The 17,346-nt window shown below is 37.4% G+C and overlaps 1 protein-coding gene across 5 annotated transcripts in view; it reads left to right on the forward strand.

Moving 5' to 3' along the window:
- The window catches only part of TMPO (thymopoietin), a 43,582-nt gene extending 27,815 nt beyond the window's left edge, over window positions 1-15,767 (forward strand). For all 5 annotated transcript variants that reach the window (XM_049626121.1, XM_049626122.1, XM_049626123.1 and 2 more), the window contains one exon: window positions 632-15,767. In XM_049626121.1, the coding sequence (XP_049482078.1) occupies window positions 632-917 (286 nt within the window). In that variant the 3' untranslated portion in view covers window positions 918-15,767. The remainder of the gene's footprint in view (window positions 1-631) is intronic.
- Window positions 15,768-17,346: the final 1,579 nt, after the last annotated feature.

Genomic DNA, 17,346 nt, shown 5'->3' on the forward strand with positions numbered 1-17,346 from the left:
AAACAGAAACCTCGAAGGAAGTAAAAAAGTTTCCCTTTTCTAGTTGAAAAGGCTGTGTTTAGAGAACTCCTGAATTATTTCCTAACTGAACAAATCACACCAAAGTACCTTATATTTTTTTTCCTCTCATCCTCTAAATATATTGGCTCTGAAAAGCCTTTAACGTTTATTTATTTTTGAGATAGAGAGAGACAGAGCATGAACAGGGGAGGGGCAGAGAGAGAGGGAGACACAGAATCTGAAACAGGCTCCAGGCTCTGAGCTGTCAGCACAGAGCCCAACGCGGGGCTCGAACTCACGGACCGTGAGATCGTGACCTGAGCCGAAGTCGGACGCTTAACCGACCAAGCCACCCAGGTGCCCCTCTGAAAAGCCTTTAAGGAAACAAGTTTAGTGAATATCAGTGTTCTGAATATTTTCTAATAGAATGAACATCCAACATTTTAAATGAAAAATGTACAGAAATTTTAAATAGGCTGACTGACCTCACTGTTTACATATGACTGTTTTCTACTATTATCTCAAGAAATGTGTTTGAAATTAGGAAGTGGTAATGAGATTTTATATTACATATCAGAATCATGACTTTTATCTAAATTTATTTTTTTCTTCCTGCTTTTACTCCCAACAGTGCTAGTTGCCGCAGACCAATCAAAGGGGCTGCCGGCCGGCCATTAGAACTCAGTGATTTCAGGATGGAAGAATCTTTTTCATCTAAATATGTTCCTAAATATGTTCCCTTGGCAGATGTCAAGTCAGAAAAGACAAAAAAGGGACGCTCTATTCCCATGTGGATAAAAATTTTGCTGTTTGTTATTGTGGCCATTTTTTTGTTTTTGGTCTATCAAGCTATGGAAACCAACCAAGGAAATCCATTCATTAATTTTCTTTCTAATAGCTCTGTAAAATCCAACTGAATGATATCTCTTTGGCACACACTCAATTTGGTCTCCTTATTTTTTCTAATAACTGTATAAAAAAAATTTGTGTATACTTGTTGACTTGAGAACTAAAAATAATGTGATTTCACCTGAATAAATGTGGTATTCCATTGAAAAGCAAAGCAGGATATATAAATGGACTTCATTTAAATGTTTTGGACTTTGGACTAGTAGGAGATCACCTCGTGCCATATAATAATCTTTTTTAGCTCTGGAACTTTTTTGTAGGCTTTATTTTTTTAATGTGGACATCTTATTTCACTTTTGAGAAAAATGTATATTGTTTTTGTGTATTTGGGAAACAAGAAGGGCAAAACATGATAGTGTAATGTGAAGCTACACATTTAAATACTTTGAATTCTTACAGAAAAGATTTTAAGAATTCTCTGCTGTATAAAAACTTTAGAGATATGTGAAACATGAAATTCGGTAAGAAAAAACATAACTTGGGTTGTACTTTTTGTAATTGCCATAGGTTTGATGTGTTTATGGGGGAACATACAGCAATAATCTCTTCTGTAACTTTTATTAATAGTAATTATTATAGCCCTATTGTACTCACTTTTTAAAAGATTTCTAGTATCATGAATGTCCTACTTCAGTAAGACCCATTTAAATGCTGTTGATATTTTAGCAGGGATCTTTAGCGCAACATACACGTTTTAGAGAACTGTTAGCTGGCTGTACATGTTTTTAGAAACTGTTTAGCTAGCTATAAGGCTGTAATTGGAAACCTGTACTTTTTATTTACAGCGAGACATTCTGTCCAAATATTTCTTAGATAAATAAGTGTGTGTCTGTTTAGAAGTTAGAAACTTTAAACACTGGTCTTAGGTTCCATTTGGGTTTATTATTGCATTGTCTTCTGTTAACCAAAAACAAAATTTGCCTGGTTTTTTTTTGCCCAATTATTTCCCAACAAAATTTGATTTAAGTGCAGAAAGTATTTACTTTGAAATGACATAGTAAACTTTTCTTAGATACAAAGTAGTTAATACATAAATTTGTAAACTTTGAATATGAAGTGGGCATTATGATTTTTGTATACTCTTGAAATGGTTAACTTATCTTTGTGGTTGATTTATTTTATTTTTTAGCTAAAACTTACCTCATGTATAACTTGGTTAAGTAAAATAATAGGTAATTGAAATTTTAGTAGAATCAAGTAAAACAAAAATTCATTTCAATTTCAACTTCACAGTCATTGACCATAAAGCACACTAAAGTTGTAAGTTATTTTAAATATCATCTGGAATAAAAAGATACTTTTAAAGTAAAAAGCTTAATATGTATATTTAGACCACACAATTTTGATTTCATTAGCTGTATTCTGATATTTAGCTTCTAAATATTTTGTAGACATTTTTCACTTACTTTACAGTTGATCGGAAACATTTGGTAGGTTTGGTCCCACAGGGGAGTGGAAAACTTACTCCTAGATCAGAAATGCTTGCCTCTTTGAGTAAAAGTGTTTCTTTGAAATGAGCCACAGAGGGGGCACATTTTACTCATCTTTTCTACAGTACAGTAATAGCAGTCTAGTTTTTCTTGTTTCTAAACTTTGCTTCCCATATAGTTTTCAATCTTTTTTTTATTAGAAATTGTGAGAAACTACATTTAATGATTAAAAATATGGGAAGATAATCAAACTTATATGTGTGTAAGATCAGTTTTCTAATAGGAAAGGTATGGTCCAAAATAGTAAAAAGTAGGACCAGGTAAAATATTTAGTCTTTTTTTTTTTTTTTTTTTTTTTTTTTATGTGTACTTGGTCTTTTGTCTGTGTCTGTTTTATTCCACTAGAATAAATGTGTCCTTGATGTAAATGCAAAGCATTTCTTCCTGATTAAATTGTAGATGTAGACTTTACAATATAATTCAATAATAAAAAAGTAATTAACCTCTAGTTTTGTCATTGTAGTAAATGCTTTTTAGATAGCACAAACTATAAGATGCCTGATAACATTTCTTATGTGATGTTTATGGATTGTCGAGTTTTAGTTCTTGTTTCAGTTTGCTCCTTAATGTTTTGCTTCTAATCATTTCATAATCAGCTCCTCATTTGTTCACGGGTAAGCAGTGTATAGCCATTACACTCACAGAATGATACAGGGAAGCTTCCAGAGGCACCTCCCCAACTCTACAATATAGTGATATAGAACAATATAACATCCTTTTCTTAGTACTTAATTTCTGACACTCATTGTTAGTCTTGCTTTGAGATGAAGCAAAGATGTTGCCAAGGTGTAGTTAGCATGGAGCTGTGACCATAAGATGAAAGTTCTCTCTCCATTTATGTGTTCCCCAAAGGTGATTTTATTTAGTGATTTTTAAAGTAATACACACACATACATATACATACTATAATTAGTACATAGCATTAAAGGCTTACCATGCTTATTAGATGCATACCATGTGCTAGATACTGTTTTATGCACTTGATAGATATTGACTTAATCCTTATGGTAATCCTATGAAGTAGATATTTTCTTACTCTCTCATTACAAATGAAGAAATTAATGCTCAGAGGGGTTAAGAAATTTGCTGAAGTTTGAACAGCCGGGATGTGATTACATATGATAATTGGTCTGATTACATATAATATGGCAGAGGGGATATGAAAGACTAACACTCTACATACACACTGTATACCAGTTTTTCTTGTTCAGCCTTGCTTCTTCTACAGTTTTGGTGCCTCTAAGTTGCAAACTTCATTAGGGATTCTTTAAGCTTCACTTCTAGTTTTAATCTTTCTCTGCAGCCATTTAAGTTTCATTCCCTTTTACTTTAAAAAAAATAAATTTGACATAATACATTGTATAAATTTAATGTGTATGTGTTATTTTTATACATTTATATATTGTAATATGCTTGCTGTTGTAGTGATTTATCACATTATGTAATTATGGTGCAGTATGGTTGTTTATACTGAAGACCAAGCGTTCTTCATAAATAATAGAATATTCAAAGTCCAAAGTTTGCTGAAAATTATTTTTAGTTTGGCATCATAATCATAGTACCTTAAAATACATTGATCAGTATCACCTTATCTTATCATGAATTGTATACCAACTTTTAATTGCACTTTCTCCTTAAATTTAAAACAAAGATCTCAGGGGTGCCTGACTGGCTCAGTTGGAATTGCATGTGACTCGATCTCAGGGGTTGTGAGCTCAAGCTCCACGTTGAATGTACAGATTACTTAAATAAACTTAAGACTTCAAATAAAAGACTTTTTTTAAATAAAAGACTTCAAAGTAACTCTTGCGATTAAATTATATTAATTTCCTTACATATTTTCTGATTTATATTTATTTGCACACCCCATTTTTTAAGTTTCATTTTCTTGTTTTTTGTTTTTTTTAGGTTTTATGTATTTAGTTTGAGAGAGAGAAAGCGAGGATGGGTGGGGTGGAGGGAAAGAGAGACAATCCCAAGCAGGCTCCACACTGATAGTGTGGGCTCAGTCACGACTGTGAGACCACAACCTGAGCCAGAGTCTGACACTTAACCAAGACTGAGCCACCCAGACACCCCTTCTGTTTTTTTTTAAGTTTATTTATTTATTTTGGAGAAGGAGAGCATGAAAGAGGCAGAGAGAGGGAGACAGAATTCCAAGCAAGCTCTGTACCATCAGTGTGGGGCTCAAACTCATGAACTGAGATCATGACCTGAGCGGAAGTCAGATGCTTAACCACCTGAACCACCCAGGGGCCCACATTTTTTTAAATTAATTGTTTATTATTTTTGAGAGAGAGTGCACAAGTGGGGGAGGAGTAGAGAGAGAAGGAGATGCAGAATCTGAAGCAGGCTCCAGGCTCTGAGCCGTCAGCAGAGTCTGATGGGCTCAAACCCATAAACTGCGAGATCATGATTTCAGCCAAAGTGGGATGCTTAACTGACTGAGTCACCTAGGTGCCCCAATATTTAGTTTTGAAAGAGAGAGAGCAGGGGAGGGGCAGAGAAAGAGGGAGACACAGAATCTGAAGAGGCTCCAGGCTCTGAGCCGTCAGCACAGAGCCTGACACGGGACTCGAACCCACGAACCATAAGAGCATGACCTGAGCCAAAAGTTGGACACTTAACTGACTGAACCACCCAGGCACCCACATTTTCTTTTCTTTTCTTTTTTTTTTAAATTTTAATTATGGTATAGTTAATAGTTTGAGGTGTACAATATAGTGATTTGATAGTTTTATGCCTTCTCAGTGGTCATCAAGATAAGTTTACTCATGGAGTTCCTGGGTGGCTCAGTTAAGCATCCAACTTGATTTTAGCTCAGGTCATGATCTTGCGCTTTGTAGGGTTGAGCCCCATGTCAGGCTCTGTGCTGACAGCGTGGAGCCTGCTTGGGAAATATCAGTGTACTCTTAATTCCTTTCACCTATTTCACCCATCCCCTACCCACCCACTCTGGGAACCATCTGCTTGTTCTCTGTGGTTAAGAGTCTAATTTTTGGTTTATTTTTCCCTTGTTGATTTCCTAAATTCCACATATGAATGAAATCCTATGGTATTTATCTTTGACTTTCATTTAGCATTTTTTGACATTCACTTTTTTCACATTTTTTACTTTGACATAGCATTATACTCTAGATCCATCCATTTGTTGCAAATGTTAAGATTTCATTCTTTTCTATAGTTGAATAATATTCCAGTGTGTATGTGTGCGTGTGCACACACTACATATATATACACACCACATCATCTTTATCCATTTATGTATCAGTGGACACTTGGGCTGATTCCATAATTTGACTATTGTAAGTCATGTTGTGGGGTGCCTGGGTGCTCAGTTGGTTAAGTGTCCAACTCTTGATTTCAGCTCAGGTCATGATCTCTTGGTCATGATTGAGCCCCACATTGGGCTCTGTGCTGAGCTGAGCGTGGAGCCCGATTAAGATTCTCTCCCTCTACCCTTTAAGTTTATTTATTTTGAGAGAGACAGCACTAACAGGGAAGGGGCAAGGAGTGAGAGGTGGAAAGAATGAATCCCAAGCAGACTCTGCACTGTCACTGCAGCCCCACCTGGGGCTCAAACTCATGAACCCACAAACTGTGAGATCATGATCTAAGGTAAAATCAAGAGTCAGATGGGGCGCCTGGGTGGCTTGGTCGGTTAAGCATCCGACTTCGGCTCAGGTCATGATCTCACGGTCCGTGAGTTCGAGCCCCGCGTCGGGCTCTGTGCTGACAGCTCAGAGCCTGGAGCCTGCTTCCGATTCTGTGTCTCCCTCTCTGACCCTCCCCCATTCATGCTCTGTCTCTCTCTGTCTCAAAAATAAATAAACGTTAAAAAATTAAAAAAAAAAAAAAAGAGTCAGACACTCAACCAACTGAGCTGCTCAGGCACCCCACTGAGTTTTTTGATTTAGCCATTCAGACAGGTGTGAAGTGCTATCATTGTGGTTTGGGATGCCTTTCTGTGATGATGAGTGAGTGATGATGAACATCTTTTCATGTGTCTGTTGTCTATGTCTTTGAAGAGATGTCTGTTCACGTCTTCTGCCCATTTTTAATTCGATTACTTGGTTTTTTTCATAATGAGTTGTATAAGCTCTTTATATATTTTTGATGCTAACCCTTTATCAGGTAATGTCATTTGCAAATATCTTCTATCAGTAGGTTGTCTTTTGTTGATTGTTTCTTCTGTTGTGCAGAAGCTTTTTATTTTGTTGTCCCAATAGTTTATTTTTGCTTTTGTTTCCCTTGCCTCAGGAGACACCTAGAAAAGTGTTTCTGTGGCTGATGTCAGTGAAATTACTGCTTGTGCTCTCTTCTAGGATTTTTATGGCTTCAGGTTTCACAGTTAGGTCCTTAATCCATTTTGAGTTTATGTACAGGGTAAGAAAGTGGTCCAGTTTTATTCTTTTGCATATGACTATCCCGTTTTCCCAGCACTATTTGTTGAGACTTTTTCCCATTGCATATTTTTGCCTTTTTTGTTGAAGATTTTCTATTTCTTAATCTTTTCCATTTTCATACTGGGTTTTGAAATATATTGTCTTTGACATCTCACTTCTCCCGGTTTTCATCATTGTAAACATTTTTAAATTCCCTTCAGTAATAGAGTCTCAACAGAAAGTGGCAACTTGATCAGTCTTTCACCTTGAATTAGCAGTCACAGAGTGCTTTTCAAAGTTTATATACCATCTTCCTCTCACAAAGATTTGGGAAGGAGGTAGAGAAGGAGACCCCCAAGTTTTGAGTGCAGGGTGACTCCCAACAGATCAATTCTGTTTTGTTCTGGTATAGAATCGTGAGTTTAACTGACATTTGATGGCATTTATGCTACATGTACAGTGGGTTTTTTTGTTGTTGTTGTTTAATGTTTATTTATTTTTGAGAGAGAGAGGGAGACACAGAATCTGAAGCAGGCTCCAGGCTCTGAGCTGTCAGCACAGAGCCTGATGCAGGGCTGGAACTCATGAACCATGAGATCATGACCTGAGCCGAAGTCAGATGCTTAGCCAACTGAGCCACCCAGGCGCCCCAACATTCACAGTATTTTTAAATTGATTATAAAATTTTATCACCTACTTCAGCAAATATTTATTTGATGCCTCTGTGTCGGGTATAATTTTTGGCTTGCAGGATGCAGTTTTAGAAATGTCTTTGAACTTGTCTTAGGCACTCTTATGAGAAGTAGTTTTTTTTTTAATGTTTTAATTTTTTTTTTTTTTTTTTTTTTTTTTTTTTTTTTTTTTTTTTTTTTTTGAGAGAGACAGCATGAGCGGGAGAGGGGCAGAGAGAGAGGGAGACATAGAATCTGAAGCAGGCTCCAGCCTCTGAGCTGTCAGCACAGAGCCTGATGCGGGGCTCAAACTCACAAACCACAAGATCATGACCTGAGCCAAAGCCAGCTGCTTAACCAACTGAACCACTCTGGAGCCCTGAAAAGTAGTTTTAAAAAAGAAGAAAAAAAACCATTTGACTGTTTCAACTAATAGCAATATAGGTTTATCAGCAGTTTCAATATTTATTGTTGCCTATTTTCTTTACCTAATTGAAGGACATTAGTAATGTTTAACCTTTGTAAGTCAAAGGACCAAAAATTTGTCAGAGCTTATTGGGAATAAATTATGAAAATACAATTCTTTTTTTTTTTTTCATTATTTTTAATGTTTATTTTTTGAGAGAGAGAGAGAGAGAGTGCAAGAGTGGTAGGGCAGAGAGAGAGGGAGACACAGAATCCAAAGCAGGCTCCAGGCTCTGAGCTGTCGGCACAGAGCCCGACGTGGGACTTGAACTCACAGACTGCAAGATCATGACCTGAGCCAAAGTTGGAAGCTTAACTCACTGAGCCACCCAGGTGCCCCTAAGAAAATAGAATTCTAATCAAATGTTTTTATACTAAATCACTATGGACTTTATTGTCCAGGATTTAAAATATTGATCTTGTGACTGAATAATTTGAAATTGTGAGGCAGTGTAAAATGTATCTGTTTTGTCTTAGTAACAGAAATTAGCATATCATGGTTATGGCTTAATTAGAAGAAATAAGTTGTCTGTTAGTATGTAACCTCAAGACTTAGCAACTTAAGACAATTTTTGCCATTTGTATGGGTCAGAAATCAGGGAGTGACTTGGTTGTGTGGTTTCATGACTTTGTAGTTAGAGCTGCAGTATCATCTAAAAGCTTGATTAGGGCAGAATCTTACTCAAGCTCACAGGATAGTGGGTAGGCCTGAGGTTCCTTACTGAGTTCCTCCAGCTGTTGGGTGAAGACATCAAAGGTTACCTGAGTGCCCTCATGCTGTGGCCGCTGACTTCTCCCACAGCAATCCAAGAGAGACGGTGCACCCATGATTGAAACCACAGTATTAACATAACCTAGTCTTGGAAATGACACACCATCACTTTTTTCTATATATTCTGTTGGTCTTACAGAGAAGTGAAAATACAGAGAAAGTATTAACAAAAGAGTGAGGACCAAGAGGCAGGGGTGATTAGGGTGCATCCTGTATGGTTTGGCTACCACAACTGTCTTAAACTGACAAGTTATATGAATATTTAACTTGGTCATTTGGAGACTGTTAAATACTGCTTTGGAATTCATATTGACGTTTTCTTTGTTCAGTTTCATATGTTCATCATTCCAAAAATTGATTATAAAATTAAATGAATGAATAGCAATAAGGCTGGAGAGAGAAGTAGATTTATCACTCAGAGGTAAATTCAATAGACTTGATTAATAAGATGGTCAGAGAGGACTAAAATTACCTAGAAATGTTTTACTTGGTTGGCCTAGTGGAAGGTGGTGCCAGTCACTGAAAGAATTCTAAAAGAATACTAAATATAGGAAGAAGATAGATTTTGGGTTTGAATATACTGAATTTGATAACCCTATGAGAAATACTAGCATCTAACACAATACTTGACACGTAGTAAGCACTCAGATACTATAGGAATAAATCTAGATGAAGATCATCTGTTGGCAGTTAGGATCTGAAGCTTAGAGAAATTAGGAATAGTTGGGGGTCCATAGAAAGTGATAAATTCTGGGGCACCTGGGTGGCTCGGTCGGTTGAGCGTCCGACTTTGGCTCAGGTAATGATCTCTTGGTCTGTGAGTTCGAGTCCCGCGTTGGGCTTTGTGCCGACAGCTCAGAGTCTGGAGCCTGCTTCAGATCCTATGTCTGCGTCACCCCTGCTCATGCTCTGTCTCTCTTCGTCTTTCAAAATTGAATAAATGCTAAAAAAATTTTTAAAAGAAAAGAAAGTGATAAATTCCAAGTGATGGGAATGTAATATCCACAGATGTGGAAGTGTGAAAGAGCTAAGGATGATTATCCATATTTAAGGAATGGAATGAATGATGAAGGAAGACTAGGAGCATGCAGTTGTCACTGAAAAGAGCATTTTTTAAAATTTTTATTTAAATCCAAGTTAGTTAACATATAGTGTAGTAATCGTTTCAGGAGAATTTAGTGATTCATCACTTACATATAACACCCAGTGTTCACCCCTCCAGCAATGTTCAGTTTGATTTAAGAATCTGAAGAGAGCATTTTAAGAAGAGTAGGTCCATAGTAATGTGGAGTAAATATGGGCAGAGAAATGATGTCTACTAAATTTACCATCAGATGACTTTGGTGAAAATTTCAGTGTTATGGCAGGAGCAGAAGTGTAGATAGTTCTAAGAATAGTGCGCAGTGGCTTGAGACTTGGCAATATGTTAAGGAAGGGCTTTGGTTTGTGCCTAAAATGAGACTATACAGCCCCACACAGTTCAAGAAACAGTATTACCAATCCCCCCCCCGCCCCAGACTCCTCTCCCTTCTAGTTTCTATGCCTCCCCAACACCCCACCTAGAGTAACCACTGTGCTAACAACATGGATTTTTTTGTTGTTGCTTTGTAAATAAAGTCATACATTAATTATATGTACTCCTTTGGATTTCACTTAACATTGTGAGATTAATCCATATAATTATATGTAGTGGTAGGTTGTTTATTGTCATTGGTATGTTGCATTTAATTGTATGGATATAGTATAATTTATCCATTTAACTTTTAATGGGTATTTGGGTTGTTCCAAGGTTTTGGCTATTACCAAAAAATGCTGCCATGAACATTTCTTTGTATCCTTTGGTGGATACATATATATGTATTTCTGTCTATTGGGTTATAGAGTCTGCTTATGTGCCAATGACAACTTTCATATTGATTTGTAGTTCTTTAATTTTTTTTTTTAATGTTTATTTATTTTTGAGACAGAGAGAGACAGAGCATGAATGGGGGAGGGTCACAGAGAGAAGGAGACACAGAATCTGAAACAGGCTCCAGGCTCTGAGCTGTCAGCACAGAGCCCGACGCGGGGCTCGAACCCACGAACCGTGAGATCGTGACCTGAGCCGAAGTCAGACGCTTAACCGACGGAGCCACCCAGGCGCCCCGATTTGTAGTTCTTAAATGTTCTGGATACTAGCCCTTTGTCAGCATACCGGATTCTAGTCAGGAGGCAGAAATGACATCAGTTATTTGAACAGAAATAATTTAAAGAATGACTAACCAGAGGCACCTGGCTATCTCAGTAGAGTTTGTGACTCTTGATCTCAGGGTTGTGAGTTTGAGCCCCACAATGGGGACAGAAATTACTTCTAAAAAAATTACTAACCAGTCATAAAATTATGAGCTAGGTAACTGAAAAGGTAACAAGAATTTTGAGATAATATGGATATGGCAATTGCAGCAGAAATATATGTATCACTTCATAATTCATTCATGCATTTGTCAGTGAAAGGATGGTTTTTAAAAATAAATATAGAGGGGGCACTTGGTGGCTCAGTCGGTTAAGCATCCAACTCTTGATTTCAGCTCAGGTCATGATATCATGGTTTGTGGGATCGAGCCCCATGTTGGGCTCCATGCTGTCAGTGCAGAGACTGCTTGGGATTCGCTCTCTCCCTATCTGCCCCTCCCCTGCTCACTCACGTGCTCTCTCTCTCTCTCTCTCAAAATAAACGCTTAAAAAAATTTTTTTTTAATGTTTATTTTTGAGAGACAGAGAAAGAGAACGAGAAGGGGAGGGGCAGAGAAAGAGGGAGACACAGAATCTGAAGCAGGCTCCAGGCTCCGAGGTGTCAGCATAGAGCCCAACACAGGGCTCGAACGCACGAACGGTGAGATCATGACCTGAGCCAAAGTCTGACGCTCAATCGACTGAGCCACGCAGGCGCCCCAATAAACATTTTTTAAAAAATAACAAATATAGGGAATAGTCAGTGACATTGTAATAGTGTTGTATGATGACAGACAGTAGCTACACTTGAGCTAACTTAGCATACATATGGACTTGTGTTGTACATCTAAAACTAATGTAACGCTGTGTCAACTATAAAAAACATGCCTTAGAAGAAAGTTCCCCAGTGGGATTTCAGATACAATAAAATATTCTCTCACCCAAGCATCAACAGAACCACATGGTATTGTGTTCAGCACATCACAAAGCCTTTTAACACTTCTGTTAGAGTCATTGAAGGTATTCACAAATACAGACCCAGACATGCAGTGTAGTTTTATGCTTCTGAAGTTCAGTTGGCTGGTCCTACACGCCCATTATGCTATTTCAGCAAATACAAGCTAGTCATTGCCAAGTAAAAAAAAACAAAAACAAAAAAAGTGTCAGAGAAATAAGATCTCTACATAGGAAAAACTTAACCCCTAACTCCTATTATGCACAAAAAATTAATTTGAGGTGGATCATTGACCTAAATGTGAAAGTTAAGTCAAGCTCCAAAAAAAAAAAAAAAAAAAAAAAAAAAAGGTAACATCTTGACCTTAGAGTTGGCAAACATTTTAAAAATAGGATCCAAAAAGCACTGACCAATTTAAGAAGTATAAATCAAAAAGACCTTGCTAAAAAGTAAACGAATGAAAGAATGGCAGGAGATGTTCTGGATACATGTATTTAAAAGTCCCACAAATCAGTAAGAAAAAGACAACCCAAATGAAAACTAACAAAACTTGAAAAGCCCTTAAAAAAGGAATATCCAAATAAGCATTTGAAAATGTTGAAGGCTGACGACATCAAGTGTGAGCCCGCTAATGGAGCAACTAGAACTGCAGCACAATGACTATTTGGCATACTATCTGGTAGTACTGTAGAATGCTAAATGATGTAGCAGTTCCAGAGCTGGAAGTTTCCTCCATGGACTGCACAGCTCCCACAGGTGCTTTTCTAGCCTGGACACTCCTCCCCAGGTACTCCTCTGGTTCAGGTGCAGACCATCTCCAGCGCTAGCTATTCTTTTGACAGGACTCTGCTCCAGGGCTGCCTGGCATCTGGGGGTCTCCTTGGAGCTAAAGCTGTTCTGGTAGAAGCTGAGGTCACTGATGTCTTCAGCTGCCTCCATGAGTGAGGCAAACCAAGGCATCGTGGGACCCTCAGAGCCTGGGCATGGCCTATGCGGGTAGGCGTGCTGGGGGTTGTGGTCCTCTCGTTTCACTTGCTGCCAAGTGCCACCTCTGCCACAAATACTGTGCCAGCTACCAGCACTGCCTGCTGCCCAGGACAGGAAAGGGGGTCTGCCTGGAGGTGGGTGAAGACGAGGATGATGGCTCATCGAGGACAATTACATTCAGCTTGGGGCTGGTGGGCAGGGGACAGAGGGTAGCAGGGACCAGTTTTCCTTCTTGATCCCTGATCTTCAGACACCCCACCTACCCATACCTGATAGCTTGAGGATAGTGGATACTACATGGGGGCCACGAGCCTCAGGGACAGAGGTATCTAGGACTTAAGGGCTAACCAGGGCAGGGCAATCTTCCCTTCCCTGACACTAGCTACTAAAGTGACAAATCTCTTGCTCAATAACCCGCAGTGGCTCCTTGCTGTTCTCAGGACAACTACCAAGGCCCAGCTAGGGGAAATAAGGCCTCTGTCAGCCTCTTGGTTCCCTTTCTTTGAGTTTCCCAACTTCACTCCCTCCCTAAACTACATGGTGTTTCTCCATGCACTTTTTGTTCACACTCTCTTCCCAGCCTATACTGTCCTTCTGTCCTCGCAAATCCTCTATGACAGTGATGAAGATCCCTGGCCAATAGACCCCTTATAGCCCACCTATCTGCCAGCATTTCAGATGTGCCCAGATGATAACATTTTAGCAGGTGAAAAACAATGTGCCAAGTTTCGTACTGAAATTTTTTCTTATCAGTAAAGTGAACAATCTAAATGGTTACACTCTATTACATTTTTCACGGGTATTAATCTATTTTCAAAAACAATCTTTTCATTTAAAATTCTTTTATTTTTGAGAGAGAGACAGAGAGACAGAAAACCAGTGGGGGAGGGGCAGTGAGAGAGGGAGACAGAATCTGAAACAGGCTCCAGGCTCTGAGCTGTCAGCACAGGGCCCGATGTGGGGCCTGAACTCACGAACCGTGAGATCATGACCTGAGCCGAAGTCAGACACACAACTGACTGAGCCACCCAGGCACCTCTATTTTCATTTTAAATGAAAGTAAGAAAAAATTAATAAATGATGTAGCAATTCCATTCAGGTATTTACCCATGAAGCATGAAAACATCCACCAAAAAATACTAGCTTCATTGGTAGATGCCTGTAATAGTTTTTATTCATAATATCTCCCCTAGGATATAGTTCACATGTCTGTCAACAGAGAATAGGTAAATGTAGAATGCACATAGTGGACTATCAGATAGCAATAAGTAATCTACAGTTTCATGTAACAATGTGGATGAATGGCCCAGACATCATGTTGAATGGAACAAGCCTGGGACTCCCTTAATATGTGAATGGTTAAACCATTCATACCACGGAATCCTTGGCAATAAAAAAATACAGACTATTGCACAATTTGTATGGAACTCAAGAGATCATGCTGAGTGAAAAGACAATCTCAAAAGGTCTTATACTATGTGATTCAATTTATGTAACACTATAAATGACAAAATTGTAGAGATGGAAAATAGGTTAGTAGTCACCTAGTGTTGGGGAGACTGCTGGGGGAGAGTGAGTGAGTGTGACTGAAGGCTCAAGGAAGATATCTGTGGTGACGGAATACCAATGTTTCTTGACTGCAGTGGTGAGTCGACACATCTACACGTGTGATGAGGTGTTCTTACTGGGCATTTGTATATTGTCTTTTATGAACTGTTTGTTTAAATCTTTTGCCCATTTGGGGGGTTGTTTTCTTACTGAGTTGTAGGAGCTGTTTATGTATTCTCAATGCTTCCCTATGTTGTTTTAAGCAACTAAGTTTTATATTTCTTTTACTGTATAACAGTTGATAACTGATATGTATAGAACACCTCATTACAACAAAGACAGAATGCATGTTGCTTTAATTTTCTATTGCTACCATAACAAATAACCATAAATTTAGCAACTTAAAACAATAGCTATTGTTTAAACAACTTAAAACAATAGCTATTGAGCACCGCTGGCTCAGTCCATAGAGCATGTGACTCTTGATCTCAGGTCATGAGTTTGAGCCCCACATTGGATGCAGAGATTACTTAAACAAAAATAGCCATTTATTATTTCAGTTTCCATGAGTCAGAAGTATGGGCACAGCGTGGCCCAGGCTGAGTTCTCTGCTTAGGGTCTCAGAACACCAAAATCAAGGATTCAGTAGGGGAAGTCTCTGGGGAAGAATCCACATCCAAATACCTTCAAGATTGTGGCAGGATTCAATTTCTTACGCTTTGCACCTGGCCCGTCTTCATCCTCAAGCCAGCAAAGACTGCTGAGTCCTCACATTTTGACTCTGCCTTGTTCTGCTTTCAAGGGCTCATGTGATGATAGGCCTATTTGGATAATTCAGGATGATCTCCCTATTTTAATCATTATATCTTCAAAGTCCCTTTGTCATATAATGTAACATATCCACAAATTAACACGAGGAGGTGAAGGAGGAGTCAAAATTCTGCCTATTGTACATGTTCTTTTCAACTGGAACTGGAACATTAATCAAAATTGACCATAATGTTGGGCCATAAAACAAAAAAACCTCAAAGTTTTAAAAGACTGAAATATTTCATAGCATATTCTCTGACTATAGTGCATTTGAGCTAGAAATCAATAAAGAACAGTACTGAGAAAATCTGTTATTGGAAATTAAACAATGTACTTTCAAATAACTTATGAATCAAAAAAGGGTACAATAGAAATTAGAAAATTTTTGACCTGAGTGATGTTAAAGATATAACTAGGAAAACTTGTGAGGTATAATCAGTGATTAGGTAAAATTTTGAAAGCTTTCCATTTGAAACCAAGAATTAAGACAATGTCTACCATCATCATTTTTATTCATCATTGCACTGGAGTTCTTAAATAACAAGAAGGCAGAATAAATAAAAAGGGAAAGCTGGAAAGAAAGAAAACTAATTACTCAGATGACATGATTGTAGAAAAACCAAAACAATTAGAATTAATAGGTTCATTTAACAACACCTCTGAATATAATGTTATTGCACTGAGATCAGTTGTGTTGCTGTATATCAGCAAGAAAAAAATTGAAAATGAAATTTTGAAAAAATACCACTTATAATAATACAGAAAGCATCAAAAAACATGGAACTTGATCTAACAAGTAATGTAAAAGACCTTTCACTGGAAACTACTAACTTCTCTGTTTAAGAGAAATTAAATAGAAGTCCAAGTAAATACCATGCTCATAGATTGGAAGAGTTAACACAAAGATGTTCTTCCCCAACTCATCTATAGATTCAATATAATCCCATTCAAAATCCCAGCAGATTTTTTGATATGAAAATTGACACAAAATTTTGATTTCACTGATTGTAATATTTAGACGGCAATGCAAAGAGCTAAGAAGAGCTATGGCAATTTCAAAGAAGAACAAAGCTGAACAACCACACGGCTAAATAACAGTTCTATTATAAAAGATATATATATATATAAAGCATATTATAAAAACTGTGGGAATTTAGACATGTGGTTTTGTTCCAACAATGGACAGATAAGTCAATGGAACAGAACAGAGTTCACAGGTTGAGTAGAGTCACCTGATAGATGACAAAGACTATATTTTGCTGTGTAGTGCAGAAAGGATGGTCTTTTTAGTATGGGTCAACTGAATATCCATATGGAAAAAACATTAAACTTAATCCCTACCTCACAATCTATAAAAATTCTAGATGGGTTATCTTTAAAATTAGAAAGATAAAGCAATAAAGATTTTAAAAGAAAGTATAGGGAAATATATTTATGAACTTTGAGTAGGTAAAGCTTTCTTAAATAAGACATAAAAAGCACCAACCATAAATAAAATAATTGATAAATTGAACTCTAGTAAAATTAAAAACTTCTGTTCACCAAAAGACATTATTAAGAGAGGGCAAAGGCAAGCCAGAGAGTGGTGGAAGATATATTTGCTATATGTGCATCTGATAAAGGGTTCGTATCTGGAGTATATGAAGAATTTCTAAAGATCTACCTTAAAATTTTTTTTAGTATTTTATATATACATAGAAATTTTATATACATTAAATATATCATTTTAAATATATATATTTTTTAAATTAATTTTATTTTTTAAATTTACATCCAAATTAGTTAACATATAGTGCAACAATGATTTCAGGAGTAGATTCCTTAGTGCTCCTTACCCATTTAGCCCATCCCCCCTCCCACACCCCTCCAGTAACCCTCTGTTTGTTCTCCATATTTATGAATCTTTTATGCTTTGTCTCCCTCCCTGTTTTTATATTATTTTTGTTTCCCTTCCCTTATGTTCATCTGTTTTGTCTCTTAAAGTCCTCATATGAGTGAAGTCATATGATATTTGTCTTTCTCTGACTGACTAATTTCACTTAGGATAATACCCTCCAGTTCCATCCATGTAGTTGCAAATGGCAAGATTTCATTCTTTTTGACTGCCGAGTAATACTCCATTATGTGTGTGTGTGTGTGTGTG

Source organism: Panthera uncia, chromosome B4, assembly GCF_023721935.1.
Source record: "Panthera uncia isolate 11264 chromosome B4, Puncia_PCG_1.0, whole genome shotgun sequence".
Taxonomy (NCBI): domain Eukaryota; kingdom Metazoa; phylum Chordata; class Mammalia; order Carnivora; family Felidae; genus Panthera; species Panthera uncia.